This window comes from Artemia sp. Qi Xiang Cuo, chromosome 3, assembly GCF_049724085.1.
Source record: "Artemia sp. Qi Xiang Cuo chromosome 3, ASM4972408v1, whole genome shotgun sequence".
In the NCBI taxonomy this organism is placed as follows: Eukaryota; Metazoa; Arthropoda; class Branchiopoda; order Anostraca; family Artemiidae; genus Artemia; species Artemia sp. Qi Xiang Cuo.
In genome coordinates, this window is record NC_142796.1 from 8,669,052 (window position 1) to 8,684,599 (window position 15,548).

Below are 15,548 nucleotides of genomic sequence, written 5' to 3' on the forward strand. Positions count from 1 at the left end.
GGTGTTGATTGTGTAGTGACTCAAATGGGTCATCTTTTGGTAAGTGGCTTAAACCTGTAGTTTTTGTCAAGAGGTTCCTAAAGTGTAAAATATCTATTTTACAATCTTCATAGTAGTTATACTGCTGGTGCGTTTTTGAGGTATTTGCGCATTAATTTTTTAAAGGAGGTTTTGTGGAGGGGGGGGAATCGTTAATGTGCGCATTTTCATTAGAAAAATGAAGCTTTTGGTGCATTTTCTTTTTTATTTTGACGCAACTTTAAACCAAACATATGGCAACACTGGTCCATTGTAGTCATTCCTGTTGTTTAAAAAAAAAAAAAAAAAAACTAAACATAGACTTCAGTTGAAAAAAAACTTGATTTTTACTTTGTTTGTGATACTAGCTTTCCTAATTACAAAGAAATGAGCTTCAAATCTAATCTGATTTGTCAATCTTAAAAATAAACGCACGTAATTTTTTTTCATTGAATAGTGTAGTTTGACCATTATTGCAGTAAATTTTTATGTAAAGAAAATGATGCAACTATTTTAAAAAAAATGAAGGTTGTTTATTTTTTTCAAAATGCTTTTTTAAACTATTCTTCACATTGTCTTTTTGGAAAAAATTCGCCCTATCTTGTCTCTGACAATTATTTTTTGTTTGTGTGGCTAAACTTTAAAATTGATCAGGTGGTTTTATAGCAACATGTACAGCTTGGATAAGATCTGAATAAACAGCAGAAAACCAACAAGCTCAAAGAAAGTATCATCTGAGCAATTTGACAGCTTTGGGAATTCCCTGTTGTGCTCTCTACCTTCATTGAAACGCGTGCCGACCAGGGGCCGTATTTTTTATGCTGTATGTACATTGCATAGGCAGGGCTTTGCTTAACAATCTGTAAGGGATAGTTTTCTTTATTTTAAAGTAGTCTCTTGTTACCTTTTAGAACCGTTGACAAATTTCAGGCTATATCCATTTTTACCAAAATCGCTTGGGAGTTCCTCATTATGGTACTTGTCTCTGGGACAGTCAGCTGGTGCTGGATCTCACGAGATGATTTTTGAGGTTCGAATGACCTAAATATAACTGGCTAATTTCCTCATAGATAACGATGTCAAGATTATACGTTGGCAATCTGTTAGACAGTATCCGTCGTGAAGATCTGGAAGATGAATTTAGCAAATATGGGACTTTGAAGAACGTATGGGTTGCCCAAAACCCCCCTGGTTTTGCCTTCGTTGAATATGAAGATGAAGCCAATGCAAACGATGCTGTCTCAAACATGAATGACGCAGAATATTTTGGATCAAGGATTACGGTTGAGGTATCTGCTCCAAGACGTTGTGGAAGAGGAGGCCGTGGTGGCGGCCGTGGCTTTGGGTATGTACAGATCAGTTATCTTTTGGATTGTTGTCATTGTTCTAATGTTATTAAATTTAAACTTTGTTTTTTGAAAGTTATATCCATGTTTTAGCCCTCATATCAAATAGTTGTTCATCAATGATTTCTTTTGGTTTAAAACAGTATAAATAACTATTTGTGTAATTTTTATTTATTTTATTCAATTACATCCTTAATTTTCTCATTGATTTTGTTAAATTTATTTAATTTCACCTATTTTATAAATTCACTAATTCAGGTAAAATTTAATTCCTTTTAAATTGCTGAATGCTTTTACCTTGCAGGAATTTTGTATGGGCTATTTATTAAGGGGAGTCAATACCTTAAAGATCGCCCTGTCTATTATAAACTTTAATTTTTATGGCCAAACTATTTAGAATTGATTGGGCAGTCTGGCCATAACTTATGGTGCTTGGGTAACAGATCCGAGTTAACGACAGGGAACTAAAAGTCTGCACCACCTTTTCCTGTATTTGTGGGAGATGAGGATATTCCAGATCTAATGAAACTTGTATCATCAGAAAGTTAATTTTGTAAAAATATTCTATTCTTCCTGCTTGACTCACTTGAAAATCAGCTCAAAAGAAGTATCATTTGAGTAATTTGACAGCTTCGGAAATTATCTGTTGTGCCAACTGTCTAGATTGAAAATCTTGATGACACATTATGATAATTATTTATGCTGTATATACCTTGAATAGATAGCTCTTTGCTTAACAGATAGTAAGAGATCGGATTTATTTTTTATTATATGAAACTAGCCTCTTTTTGGGTTTTCAAACTACTGTAACATTTAAAGATCCCAAAGCAATTTTTACCAAAATTGCTTTGGGAATTTCCTCTGGTGCTGAGAAAATTTACAAAACGGGTTTTAATTCCTTGAAGTGAAGTATAGATTTAGGCCTAGCCACTGATACAACTGTTTCATTTGCTCATTGTGTATTCTATTCAGTGTTATTAGAGCTATATTAACGCTTTATCCATTTATTGAAAGAAGATTTGTCTTCGTTTTTCTCTTATTCTTAAATTTATTCAGTCTTGAAAAGTTTTTTTTGAGTAAGTTTCTTTCTTGTATAGGAAGTTATGGACAAGGCATTTATTTTTTTTTTGGCTATATTGGGACATGAATTTTCTGTTACGTGCCCTCTGAAATGCATTTTTTCTCATAAAAATGCCCCCTCTCTTCCAAGGTAAATTTGAATGTATAAAAAAATTGATTTTTATTTTACAAATGAAAATGACCATACAAATCAACCCTTCAGGGTTCTCCAAGTGAACTGTGCATTTTATCTGCAATGGTATTTAGTTGCTTCAGTTGGTTCACAGATTTGCCAAATCTGCTAGTTGCGCCAGCCGTGATGATGATTACCGCTCATCCCGTCCACGAGGATGTTATAGTAGTGGTGGTGGAAGGTATGTTTTTTTTTTTTTTCCAGACTTTGAAGTATCATGAATTTGAAATCCAATATTCGAAAACTTAAAACAATAGTTACAAACTACTTAATGTTAATTTTGTATATAAATACTGTTTCTCAGGGTAATGGAAAGCCTCTGTGTCATTCTACTTTCTAAATTGTATATACTTTAGGTAAAAAAAGTGAAGCGTTGGTACAAAAAAGAGCCTGACAAACTACATCTAAATTCATCCTTAAGCAGAATCAATACTATTTCAACCTGGTAATAAGGAAACTAGTCTTATTTTCATAGCATTTTACAAGCAATTGTTATATCCTTGAAAAGGGGTATTGAAGTGCTCCAAATATTCCATTTTGAGAGAACAAGGGCTACCTTGGACACTGAACACATCAGGTTTAATTCTTTATATAGGCTGGATGCCTGTTATATTTGGTATTTTAGAAAGGTAAATACTTTGTTTTTTACATGATAAGAAAACTGTTAAAACACGATCAATTGATGACTTATTGGGCTAAAAAATTTTCATGAGGTACCGAAATGCACTTAGAAATTTGGTTTGGAGTGATTTGAACCCAAGACTTCCTTCTTCTTCCTTGGGAGGGGGGCGTCTATTTTTTTGTACTATTTTTTATAAGTATCCAGGGCAGAAGAATTATCATTAAGTATGATACACAGATATGCACTCAGCTGTGCTCGGAACTTCGCAGTTTTGACCACATATTACATCAAAGATATAGAAAATTAGGATTATGTAATATATTTTGAATAGCTAAATTGCTCAGTACCCCCCCCCCCCCTATCATGGGCTACCTTGATTTACTACTGCAGTTTCTGTTTTTGACTTACGGGGTACTCCGTCGGCGAAAATTTTTGCTCATAACATTTCTCAATTTAAAAGTTAGATTTACATGCTTATGAAAATAGTCGCAGTCTGGAATCAACCCAGAAACGTTTCAACCAAGGTTGAAACGTTTCTGGGTTTGTTTCTCCATGTTTTTACTCAGTTGTGCTATACTGTGCTATATTTAGTAGGTATTCTATTGTATGAATTATTAAATGCAGCGCTTAACATTTCAAATCATCTTTCTTAGACACTTGAACCAAGTCCGTTTCAATGGTAATTATGGAATTTTATTGAAGAACTAAATAAATCGAATACTTTCGTTATGTTAAAATTCGTCCCTTAATTTCCCCATAGATTCCAATTCTGTTGCTTTCAGTAAACCCCATTAACTGCAAGATTATTCCAGGCTAAAAAATGAGAGGAATTTTGGGAGTCTAAATATGGGTTTTTTGTTTCTTGAACCTACCCAACTTGTTGGTACGAAAAATTTACAAGTACGGATAAGCTTTACGTTCTGGTATGTTAATTTCCTAAACCATTGGTTTAGAAAAAAATAATGATTAGCCCACTCGCATCAATTTAGGGTCCTGTCTATTTCAAAGATTATTTTGTATCGCCATGCAATGAACGTTTGAAGGTACTTGTTCAAGTGGTAATCTAATTACATCTCCTCATCCTTCATCTTTGCTGTGTTATTGAACTTAAGCTGAGTTTTTGAATCGCTTGCGACTCGCTTTGGTGAGGCCTCCACTTCCATTAATTAACAGTTGTAAATTTTGGTATGCAAATTTTTAGACTTTCGGACCTGAAATAATAGGAGCAATAATAGGAAATTTTTAGAGTTTTTTAGAGTTTCGGTTACCATTCCGTATATGAAAGGGGCTGTCCCCACCTCAACGCCTCGCGATGTAAGCAAAATTTTTGTATTTTTTTAGAAAAAAAATTTTTTAGATAGAGTAAAAATTTAGCGTAATGAGCGCGGCGTTGAGGGGGGGACAGCCCCGTTCATATACGGAATAATTTCTGTTAGTTTTAAGTTTTAATGTCGCTCCTTACTTTCAGTTTAAAAAACCTGTTTTTTATATAATTTCTGATCGTTTTTTAGTTAATGCAGCTTTTATTTTGGCTCCCTGGCATTGAATAAGTAAGCAAAATTTGCATAAAAATTTTACTTTTCTTTTGCTAAATGGCTGTCTCTATATTTGTTTCTGAAGTAATTTACAAATTAACTTGCGTAACAACCTTCTATATTCGTATATTTTTCTTCTGGCAAAAAATACACAGTTGCAGATTTTTGCAGATATGAGCTTGAAACCTATGTTATAGGGTTTTCTGATACGCTGAATCTGACGGTGTGATTTTCATTAAAATTTTTTTTTACTTTTAGGGGATGTTTCCCCCCTCTTTAAAAAATCAGGTAATTTTCTCAGGCTTGTAGCCTTTGATGAGTAATACTAAACTTAATAAAATTCATATATTTAGAATCAGCATTATCGGCCCATTCTTTTGATACATTTATTGACATCAAAGTTCCGTTTTTAAAAGTTTCGATTACTTTTGAGCCGTATCGCTTGTTTTTTTATTGTTTTTTTTTATTAAGCATATGTTATTGAGTATATGAGGGGATTCTCCCCGTAATCAATACCACGCTTTTTACGTTAAAAGTTAAAAAAAAAAATTTAATTAAAAAACACATGAATCACAAAGGCCGATTAATTAGAATTGATAGCTCTTTTGAAAGCAATAAAAAAAACTGTTGCGTAAAGAGCGAGGTATTGACTTGGGGGAGACCCCCCTCATATACGTAATAATTTATGTTCATTTTAAGTTCTAATGTTGCTTCTTGCTTTCAGTTGAAAAAACTGGTTTTTTTAAAATTTAATTTCTGATCGTTTTTTTAAATAATGCTTGGAAATCTGGCGCCCCCTTAATAGAAAGGTCCCTTGCCCCAAAGAAACATCCTCCATGTAAAGATTCTCCCGAGTAACCCCGTCCTCCAGCCCCCCCCCCACCAAAAAAAAATTCTTCCGTAAAATGTCTGTATACTTCCCAATAACCAATACAATATGTAAGCAATGGGACACGGATGTGTGTTTTTTTTTTTTTTTTTTTTTTTTTTCCATATAACGAAAGGACCATTTAGATGGATAGGCTCAGTTTTACGGATGAATTATGGCATATTGCCTAAGATTGTGTTTTCTGGCCATCCATATGGGACCAAACGAAAAGAAGGTCATCCACGAATGGGGGGGGGGGAAGAGGTCAAAAAAAATAATTGATGAAAAAATTAGAGCTTCAACTGCGGGGGGCGAGGTAAAAATGAAGATTTAAATACAATGGGATTGACGAGGAAATATACAACTACCCTGGCCTGAGGCGGCTTGGTACTACCAAGAGTAGCTAGTTGTAAGGTGATCAGTTGAATATTTGAATATCAAGTCTATGTTTATGCATTTTAAAAACGTAAAATACAGAGAAGCGAAAGTAAAAAAAAATAAATAAATAAACACTTTAATTTTACCTATGCACTACATATGCATTTTTAATGTATTAATCTAGGTGTTTTCGTTTTTTCACGTGTTTGAGCCCTGCGAATGTATTTAAATATATTTATTAAGGACTTGATCAAACAAACTTTAAAAATTTACTATAAAATCGATAGTGCATTTTTTGTCAATTTTGTTGTAAGTTTGTTTTTCATGGAATAGACTTATGAACTAAGTTGGAATAAATAAGGCGCTTTGACGCTGAAGCCACACAAATCTAAAAGTGGACTTCATCTACATGACTTTCGAATGGCTGAATCTTTTGCCGTCACATGTGTCTCTCGTATGCAAGAAAAAATCCAGGATTTTTTTTTTGAGGGGGAGGGGGAAATATTTGATGCTAAGAACAAGAAGTGTCCACAAATTGTTGAAAATTTAGGGTTTGAGGTCTTTTTCTCCTCTGAGTATGTTCCTGTTCCAAATGACATTGATTTAAAAGTACAACAACAACAACAAAAATCCCTAAGGACTTCCAGTTTTTAAACAGTTGATAATCAAGATTACTCGTTTATGATTTTGGAATTGCAAACTTTAATCATCAGACAATTGACAATTTTCCAATTATTCTGATCTTAAATCCAACCAATCAGAATTTAATGCCATTTTGTACTTCAGTAATATTCTTTTCACAATATTATATTTTCATGCATCAGGGTTATCCGGTAAATTGCCTATTCTTTGTTTAATGCTTAAAAATAAGCTTAAAAGATTAAGTCATCAGTGTATTTCAAATATTCTTGGTAAATTTGTTGCTGGTTGGAATAATTCAAATATTCAGTCGACCGGAATAAAAATCTACAATAAAACGGCGCGGCGATAGAAACGTATCTTTAGACTGCCAATCAGAATCGAGCTTCGGTCCAAAATCTTTTACCCGGTTTTTCGACCTCAGGCAACTAGTCAATTAACATCTCGCTAATATAAAGGGATAATTTTGTTCCTACTGTTTCTAGAAAAGGTAATGCTTAGGATGGAATTATTAAATTGGAAGTAATTAGTGATATTAGTTAGCATTGAAAGGGGAACTGGTATAAAACTACTCATTACACCAGTGGTGAATCGAGGATTTGTACATTACGAGGTGAAGAATTCAGGGTAGCAGAGAATATTTGAAACAGGTATAGGCTACGTGCAAGCTGTTCAAGGGGGAGGGGAGATGATTGGGGCAAGCTGTGCCGTGGCTCGGGGGCTGCCAACTTCGATAATATTTCCCCTTTTGATTCGGCTTTTTTGCTTATATTTGAGAGGGCACTTTAATTAGTTCTGCCCCCGACACCACCAACTCTTGGAACGGCTCTGCAAATGTGTATTGAATTATTTTGAAGGGGGGCGGATCCGCTTAGGCTACGCAAAGGAGAAACAACAGAAGAAAAAGGAAAGGTAAATTTTTCGTTATTCATATTATTGACTTACGAATAAAGTAAACAGACCACTCGATGCCCTTTTTTATGCTCTTTCCAAATATAATAATAATCATTTTTGTCGGAAAAGAATTTTACAAACCCCCACCCCACCCCTAAATATACCAATTCAGGGTATATATTTGCACATTAGGGGGGCGAGGGGAAAGTTTAAACTTACCTCTCATTTACATCAGAAATAAAATTTACCCCACCCCCTAATATGCAAATATATACCCTGAATTGGTATATATAAAAGTGGGGGTAAAATTCATTTCGACAAAAATGATTATTATATTTAGAAAGAGCGTAAAAAGAGGCATCGAGTGGTATGCTTACTTTATTCGTAAGTCAATGATAAGAATAACAAAAACTTTAACAAAGGAAATTTCGTAGCACTTGGTAAAAAGTACATAGGCCTATTTGTCCAGGATTTCTCTTCTTTTCTTTGGCTTGGGCTAGGCTACTACTTCATCAGATCCAAAGACATTTATGCATATGCGTTTTAGGCCTTTATTTCTTACTTTTCTCAAATGAAGGATACTTGTAGGCTATGCTACATAGGCCCAGTGATGTTAAAGGGGGAGGGGGGCCCCTAGATTTTTGTGTCCACCCTAGATTTTGCAAATATCTTTTTTGGAGCATTTTCATTGGGAAATGCCTTTTGGTGCTTATTTAGTAACTGATAAACACGCGAGAAGTGAAATTTCATTAAGGTTAATGAAGTAAAACAAAATAGGATGAAAATATAACAGTTTAGAAACGTATTTGGGCTATATATTTGTACATTAGGAAAGTGGGGGTAAAACATAACGTATATTAAATACGTAGCCTAATCTAGGCTCCCTTTTTTGCCCTTTTAACCCCAAAAAACTAAAGTTTAAATATATTTCCCAGAGTTGTTTTAAAGCGATTAGGTATTACCTGGTAAAATGCCTATTTGATCTTCAATACAATTGTAACGTGTTTATCGGTTACTAAATAAGTACCTGTCTTTTATTTTTGTTTCCATTGAAAATTTGAATAAACGACAAATTAATTCCTCCCCCATCTTGCCTAAAAAAATAATTTCACCCTCCCTCCCCCCAATTTTCTTGATAGTTTCGACCGTGGTAGGCCATTGAAAAATGGATAAGACGATTTGGGTGGTTTCTTCCTCCCTCTATAGTTTATAATTCGGAATGCGTCCCAACAACTGAAGATTCTCTTCAAAATGGGATAGTCTAGTAAAAGACTCATCTGGCTAGATGACGTTTAAAAGGAAAAAAAAGACACAGCAAATTTCTCGTCTAATGACAAGAATCAAAATATTTCGGATTGGACTCTATGGGTTTAGTCGCCACCAGGACTAGACAGTCCAAGAAACGAATAAGATCTGTTCAAACACATATTTGCATCTTGTAGGCTAGTGTTCTATATGTGTGGCTTTTAATCCCAGAGGAGGGGCATCGAAAAATGGAATCTTTTTTGTCCATGTGCTTACCCTTCATTAAACCTTAGAATCTACGTATTTATTGCAATTTGCCTATTTAGCCCGTACATTAGGAAGATATCTTTTTTCCGTATTGGGCGACTTGTTGCTAAAAAAAGAAGTTTCGCATTGTGACTTTTTTAAGCTTTACATTTGCACCGGACGTGGCTTGAAAAGGTCATAATGAGGAACTATATTAGCAACCATTCGCCAAATATCAAAACACATTCCATTCCCTTATGTATGGGCTAAACAGGGGAAGTACAATACATACGTATATATTGCTAAGACCTAATATATGCTCTAAATGGGCAAAGGCTCTGAGCTAATAAAATCCCGGTTTTGGAGCTCTCCTCCTGAAGTAAAAGTCCCGACAATATTACCAAGATAAAAAATGTATGTTTAGATAGATTTTTTTTCGTTTCTTTCATTTTTTCGGTACAGGCAGGGGCGGATCCAGGGTTTTTTCGGGGGGGGGGGCAAAATAGGTTGATCCACTAAACTTGCGTTAGGAGCAAGTTTAATTAACGCAAACTTGAGTTAAGTAAGTAAATTACACTACTTTAGACTACGCTGGGGGGGGGGTGCCCTCCTCCCCCTGGAGCCGCCACTGGGTACAGGGGATTGATAAACATCTGGTTTCTTGCCAAAATACTTCATTTTCACCGGCTGAGGAACTTGACGATTTTTCTCTTATCATAGTGTCCAGCCAGACAGCCATAGTAGTCTTAGGCTAGTATATCCTTCCTACCTTAAAAAAATGTCCTTTGTTCTTAGTCTATATCTCAAAACTTCACGCATTAAAGGAGGGAAAACATTCTCCCCACGTTGAGGGTGCCCACGAAGCATATATGTGTTCCTAATATTGCAATACTTGAATTTTCAACGGTATGTTTTCCATGAATTCGTTTGCTCGACTGCTTTGTACAGAATGGGGGTCGTAAAATTTAAAAGTGGCTCTTTAGAATCGAAAATTGACATTTCCTGTGCCATTTTAAAAATTGAAAAGGATCAGAGTACAAACCCCAGTAACTTGCCCTTTTTTCGTGGCACTGCTGTAACCTCCTATATGACTTCGAATGAAGATTTTGTGATAGTCATTTTCTTAAAATGGCTGAAAAGCTATTAAATCATGGCTCCATTAGAAGACATATCCATGAAGCCAGAGGGTTAAGGGTCCCAGATTTTTCAAGAGGTCCATTCTCCACAGATACAGTTTTGTAGGAAAATATGGGCACATTGGACCTTATCAAATCGAAATCATGCAAAGAATTTAGATTTTTACGATTGGAGCTACAAAAGAGGCCTCTAACCCCTCCACCATTTAACATTAGCTTTATTGCAGATGATAAGCCACATAGGTTATTTTTTAATTCAGAAACATGCAACGATTTTCGGTCTCAGTGTAAAAGCAAGTTGAGTTCCTTATCGAGGGAGCGCCCGCTTTCTGCCACTTGGTGTACATCTCTAGACGCCATGCGCGCCACACAGATTCGTCACGCCTGTCACAGTCTCTGCCAATCTTGGCACACTTTCTTCCACGCTGGGGACACTTCCGAACGGCGTCGCCTAGTGGACTCGACCAAAACGGTGCTGCGACCAAAACTGACCAAACTGACACTGCGACCTGCGACCAAACAGACAAACAGACAAAACTGACACTGCGACCAAAACTGACCAAACGGTGCTGCGGAACTGGTCCAAGTTGTGGGATTTCGGTGACGCCGTACAAGTGAACTAATTCATTATTCAGAGCCCACCCCCCCCTCACCCACCCAAGAAATATTTTTAAAATTAATAAGCCTGGAGCAATCAAAACAAGTTCGTTGAATTGTATATTTTATATTTAAAGCAAGATTATTTGCCATGGTATTGAAACTGTTTAGATCCTTTCTTTATTGGAATATGGAGACTGGGCGTACCCTGTACTTCTTAGAAGGCTATAGAAACCTGTTCCTCCTTATTTTATATGTCAAAAGTATACAAATGAAAACAATACAATATTTACTTTTGTTTTCCATATCTTTAATGTGGGAAATATTTTGTATTTTTCATATTTTGCTTGTTATGGTTAGGTTAGAAACCATTTAATATAATGCGTTATAGGTGGCATGATTTCCATAATTTTCTATTGTATTTACCATAATTTTGTTACTAGAGTATTTTATTTCCATCATACTTAGGTATATTTCATTAGGATTAACCTTAACTTCACTTCTTGGGTGTGGTGTCTATAACAGATAAGTACCATAAATTTTTTTTTAAATCTTGGGGATTGCCAAAGGGTCGCCCACTCTCTACAACCTGGCATACATCTCGAAGTGCCACGTGTGTCGCACAGTCCCACTACATGTGGCATTGTCACTGAAACACTTTTTATAGTTCCATCACGCTTGGCACACTTTCTCCACACTTGTTTCTTGTCACCTGATGTACGTGATTTCTGAAAATCGGATCCGGGTGGGGAGGACAATTTTTTTTTTTTCAACTAAATAAAAAAAGGCATTTTCACAACTAAAAGACCATAAAATGTTTTTTTAAAACTCGTTACGGGACCCCCCCCCCCATTGTCGTTCCTGGGTCATTTTGTGGTTGAACAAGTCGCGTGGGTTAATCAAGTAGTTAGATAATTGAAATAGTACTTACTGAAGACGTAATAAAAATTGCATAAGGTTGGAAGAACTCTGCCGTCTTGTAGCAATGGCACAACTTCCAACTACGAAACAGCTCTGCAAAATTACGTTTAACGTAAACCTTTATCTGTCCTTAATATTTTTATGTAAAAAATACTGACTGTAAAATTGCGACTCGACCTTGGCGTAAGCGAAGCTCACTTCCATGTTTCACGCAAAAGGAGTTCCCGAGATAAAAGTTTACGGGCATTTCGTTTGAGTTGAGAAAATGATTTGACAAAGACGTTTGCAATTGCAGCTAAGTTCGAATGTTGTTAAAAATTTTTCATTTGGAAAATCCAAGGGTCAATCCAGCTTTAAAGAAAGAAAATAATAATACCCAGAATCTTAATTGGTACTCTGTATGCACTTGAACGATTTGATTTGGAAGGAGATATTTTTGAGGTCTCGAAGATATATTGTTATTACTATTTTTTTGTCCAAATCTGAAACATTATATCAGGGATGTTATAAACAATAGGAATAACTTTTAAATATCGTACTTTCGAAAGGCAATACGGAAAAAAGGACACTAATGGAAACACTTCCTGGAAATACCTCAGAATATTGGAAAATTATTGTCGAGCATGTGTTTTTGCGGCATGTACTCCCTCCTTCCTGGAAAAAAATCTTTGATACTCCCGCTCAAAATGTTGCAAGCTGAACGATATGTGCAGGACCAAATCAGACTGTCAGTTAAATGTACTCTATCCTTGTTTCAGTATCTTAAGAGGCTCAAGTATGATGGAGGGATCAAGTAGATGGAGTGAAAGGAGGGATCAAATGGTGGAGGATCAAGGGGTTGAAGAAATAGTTCCTGACATTTATGGCGAGGAAGAACAATATAAATATAAAGTAAGTAATCCCTTTTTGTTGTTATTTTCACATTTTCAGATTTTAGTTTGTCTCCCCCTTTTTTTGGCTAATATTTGATTTTCTTATTTATCTCAATCGACTGTATTGTTATTTTGCTTCGCCAGCAGCCCCGGCACTCGGCAGGCTTCTATATATGGATTCTCACTGTCGCTTTTCTTCTAACCGCAGACAGGCTGATCTGAAGTGTCCCTTCCCTCTTTGAACGCTAAAAATATAAAAAAAAATTTTGTAAAGTTTTCTCAATTATGATGTTATATTGTTTTAAACTTTTGCAAGAGGGGAGGTAGAGCGGTTCATAGTGTTGCATGTTTCACATTTAAACTCAAATTGTTTAAGGGATTTATAGTTATAAATTTCCTAGCAATTAAAAGCTTGGCCATGTCACTGCTCTCACAATCTCACAAGTTATTTTAAGCAATTGTTATTCTTGTTCATTTAACTTTCACCTAATGCTACTGCCTTTTTTTAGACAAAACCTAAAATGATTATTTTTAAACTTTGATCTACCGTCTTGAAAACGGAATCTCCTGCAATTAACACAGATGTCTGTTTGGACTTAGGCCTTAGCTTGGGGGTCTAGCTAGGCATGTCCATTAGCATCAATTCACGGAAGTGTAGGTTAGGGGTAAATACATTTGGTACTTATCTGTTATCACTACCATACTGAAGTTCTTGGTCTGACAGAGCCGGTTTCTTTCTGTAGTTTCTTTCAGCGTTGCACGAGAGAGTGTATATACACTCCAATATAGGTACATTTTAATTAAATATTTTAATTAGTATTTTGGTTAGGTTAGGTTAGAAACCATTTAATATAATGCGTTATGGGTGGCATGATTTCCATAATTCTCTATTCTATTTACCATAATTTTGTTACTAGATTATTTTATTTTCATCATACTTAGGTATATTTCATTAGGATTAACCTAACTTCACTTCTTGGGAGTGGTGTCTATAACAGATAAGTACCATAGATTTTTATAAAGCTTGGGGATCGCCAAAGGGTCGCCCACTCTACAACCTGGCATACATCTCGAAGTGCCACAAAAGGATGACAAAAGTCTGACAAAAGGATGTTGATGAAAAAATTTATTCATACTGGCACTTGGATTTTGTCAATTTTATCCTGTGTATCTGACTTAGGATGTTGATAATGAATTTTTTCATTCTGAAATTTAGATTTTGTCAATTTTATCCGATGTATCTGCCAAAGGATGTTGATAAAAAAAATATGTTCGCTCTAACACTTAGAATTTGTCAATTTTATTCTATGTATCCGAGAAAAGGATATTGATATAGATTTTAGTCACTCTGATCCTTAGATTTTGTCAATTTTATCCGACGTATCTGTCAAAGGATGTTCATAAAAAAAAATTATTCGCTCTAGCACTTAGAATTTGTCAATTTTATCCTATGTATCAGAGAAAAGTATATTTATAAGATTTTAGTCACTCTGATCCTTAGATTTTGTCAATTTTATCCGATGTATCTGCCAAAGGATGTTGATAAAAAATCTATTCACTCTGACACTTTTATTTTGTCAATTTTATCCGACATATCCGACAAAGGATGTTGATATAGAATTTATTCATTCTGAAATTTAGATTTTTTCAATTTTATCTCCCATATCAAATAAAGGATGTTGCTAAAGCATTTTATCATTCTGAAATTTAAGTTTTGTCAATTTTATTTGATTTGTCTGACAAAAGCATGGTGATAAAAAAAAAGTATTCACGCTGATACTTATATTTTGTCAATTTTATCCGATATATCCGACAAAGGATGTTGTTAATGCATTTATTCATTCTGAAATTTAGATTTTGTCAATTTTGTTTGATGTAACTGACAAAGGATGCTGATAAAAAAATTTATTCACACTAACACTTAGATTTTGACAATTTTATCCTATGTACGCGAGAAAAGGATGATGATATAGAATTTAGTCACTCTGATACTTAGATTTTGTCAATTTTATCCGACGTATCCGACAAAGAATGTTGATAATGAATTTATTCATTCTGAAATTTAGATTTCTTCAATTTTATCCGATGTATGTGCCAAAGGATGTTGATAAAAAAAATTTATTCACTTTGACTCTTATATTTTGTTATCCGATAAAAAAAATATTCACTCTAACACTTAGAATTTGTCAATTTTATCCTACGTATCCGAGAAAAGGATGTTGATACAGATTTTATCCGATGTTGATACAGATTTACAGATTGTTGATACAGATTTATCCGATGTATCTGCCAAAGGATGTTGATAAAAAAAAATTATTCACTTTGACAATTATATTTTGTCAGTTTTATCCGACATCCGACAAAAGATGTTGATATAGGATTTATTCATTCTGAAATTTAGATTTTCTCAATTTTATTTGATGTATCTGATAGAGGATGTTGATAAAAAAATCTATTCACTATGACACTTGTATTTTATAAATTTTATTCGTTGTATCTGGAAAAGGTTGTTGATAAAAAAAAATTTTTCACACTGACACTTAGATTCTGTCAATTTTATCCTATGTATCTGATAAAGGATGCTGATATAGAATTTAATCACTCTGATGGTTAGATTTTGTCAATTTTATCCGACGTATCCGACATATCCGACAAAATGATGTTGATAATGAATTTATTCATTCTGAAATTTAAATTTTATCAATTTTATTCGATATATCTGGCAAAGGATGTTGATAAAAAAAAATATTCACTCCGATACTTAGATTTAGTCAATTTTATCTGACATATCCGACAAAGGATGTTGATAATAAATTTATTCATTCTGAAATTTAGATTTTGTCAATTTTATTTGATGTATCTGACAAAGGATGCTGATAATGAATTTATTCACTCTGACACTTAACGAAAAATGGTATTCCAACTCTTGTATTTCAAGGAAAGAAATCCGAAAATGAACTTAGGGCCTCTGAGCCTATG

The 15,548-nt window shown here is 34.6% G+C and overlaps 1 protein-coding gene across 1 annotated transcript in view; it reads left to right on the forward strand.

Moving 5' to 3' along the window:
• Positions 1–15,548, forward strand: part of LOC148953726 (RNA-binding protein Rsf1-like) — a 37,452-nt gene that overhangs the window by 14,127 nt on the left and 7,777 nt on the right. The window contains exons 2-3 of the mRNA XM_089085818.1: positions 1,089–1,363; positions 12,456–12,588. Coding sequence (XP_088941944.1) covers positions 1,089–1,363; positions 12,456–12,588 — 408 coding nt within the window. The remainder of the gene's footprint in view (positions 1–1,088; positions 1,364–12,455; positions 12,589–15,548) is intronic.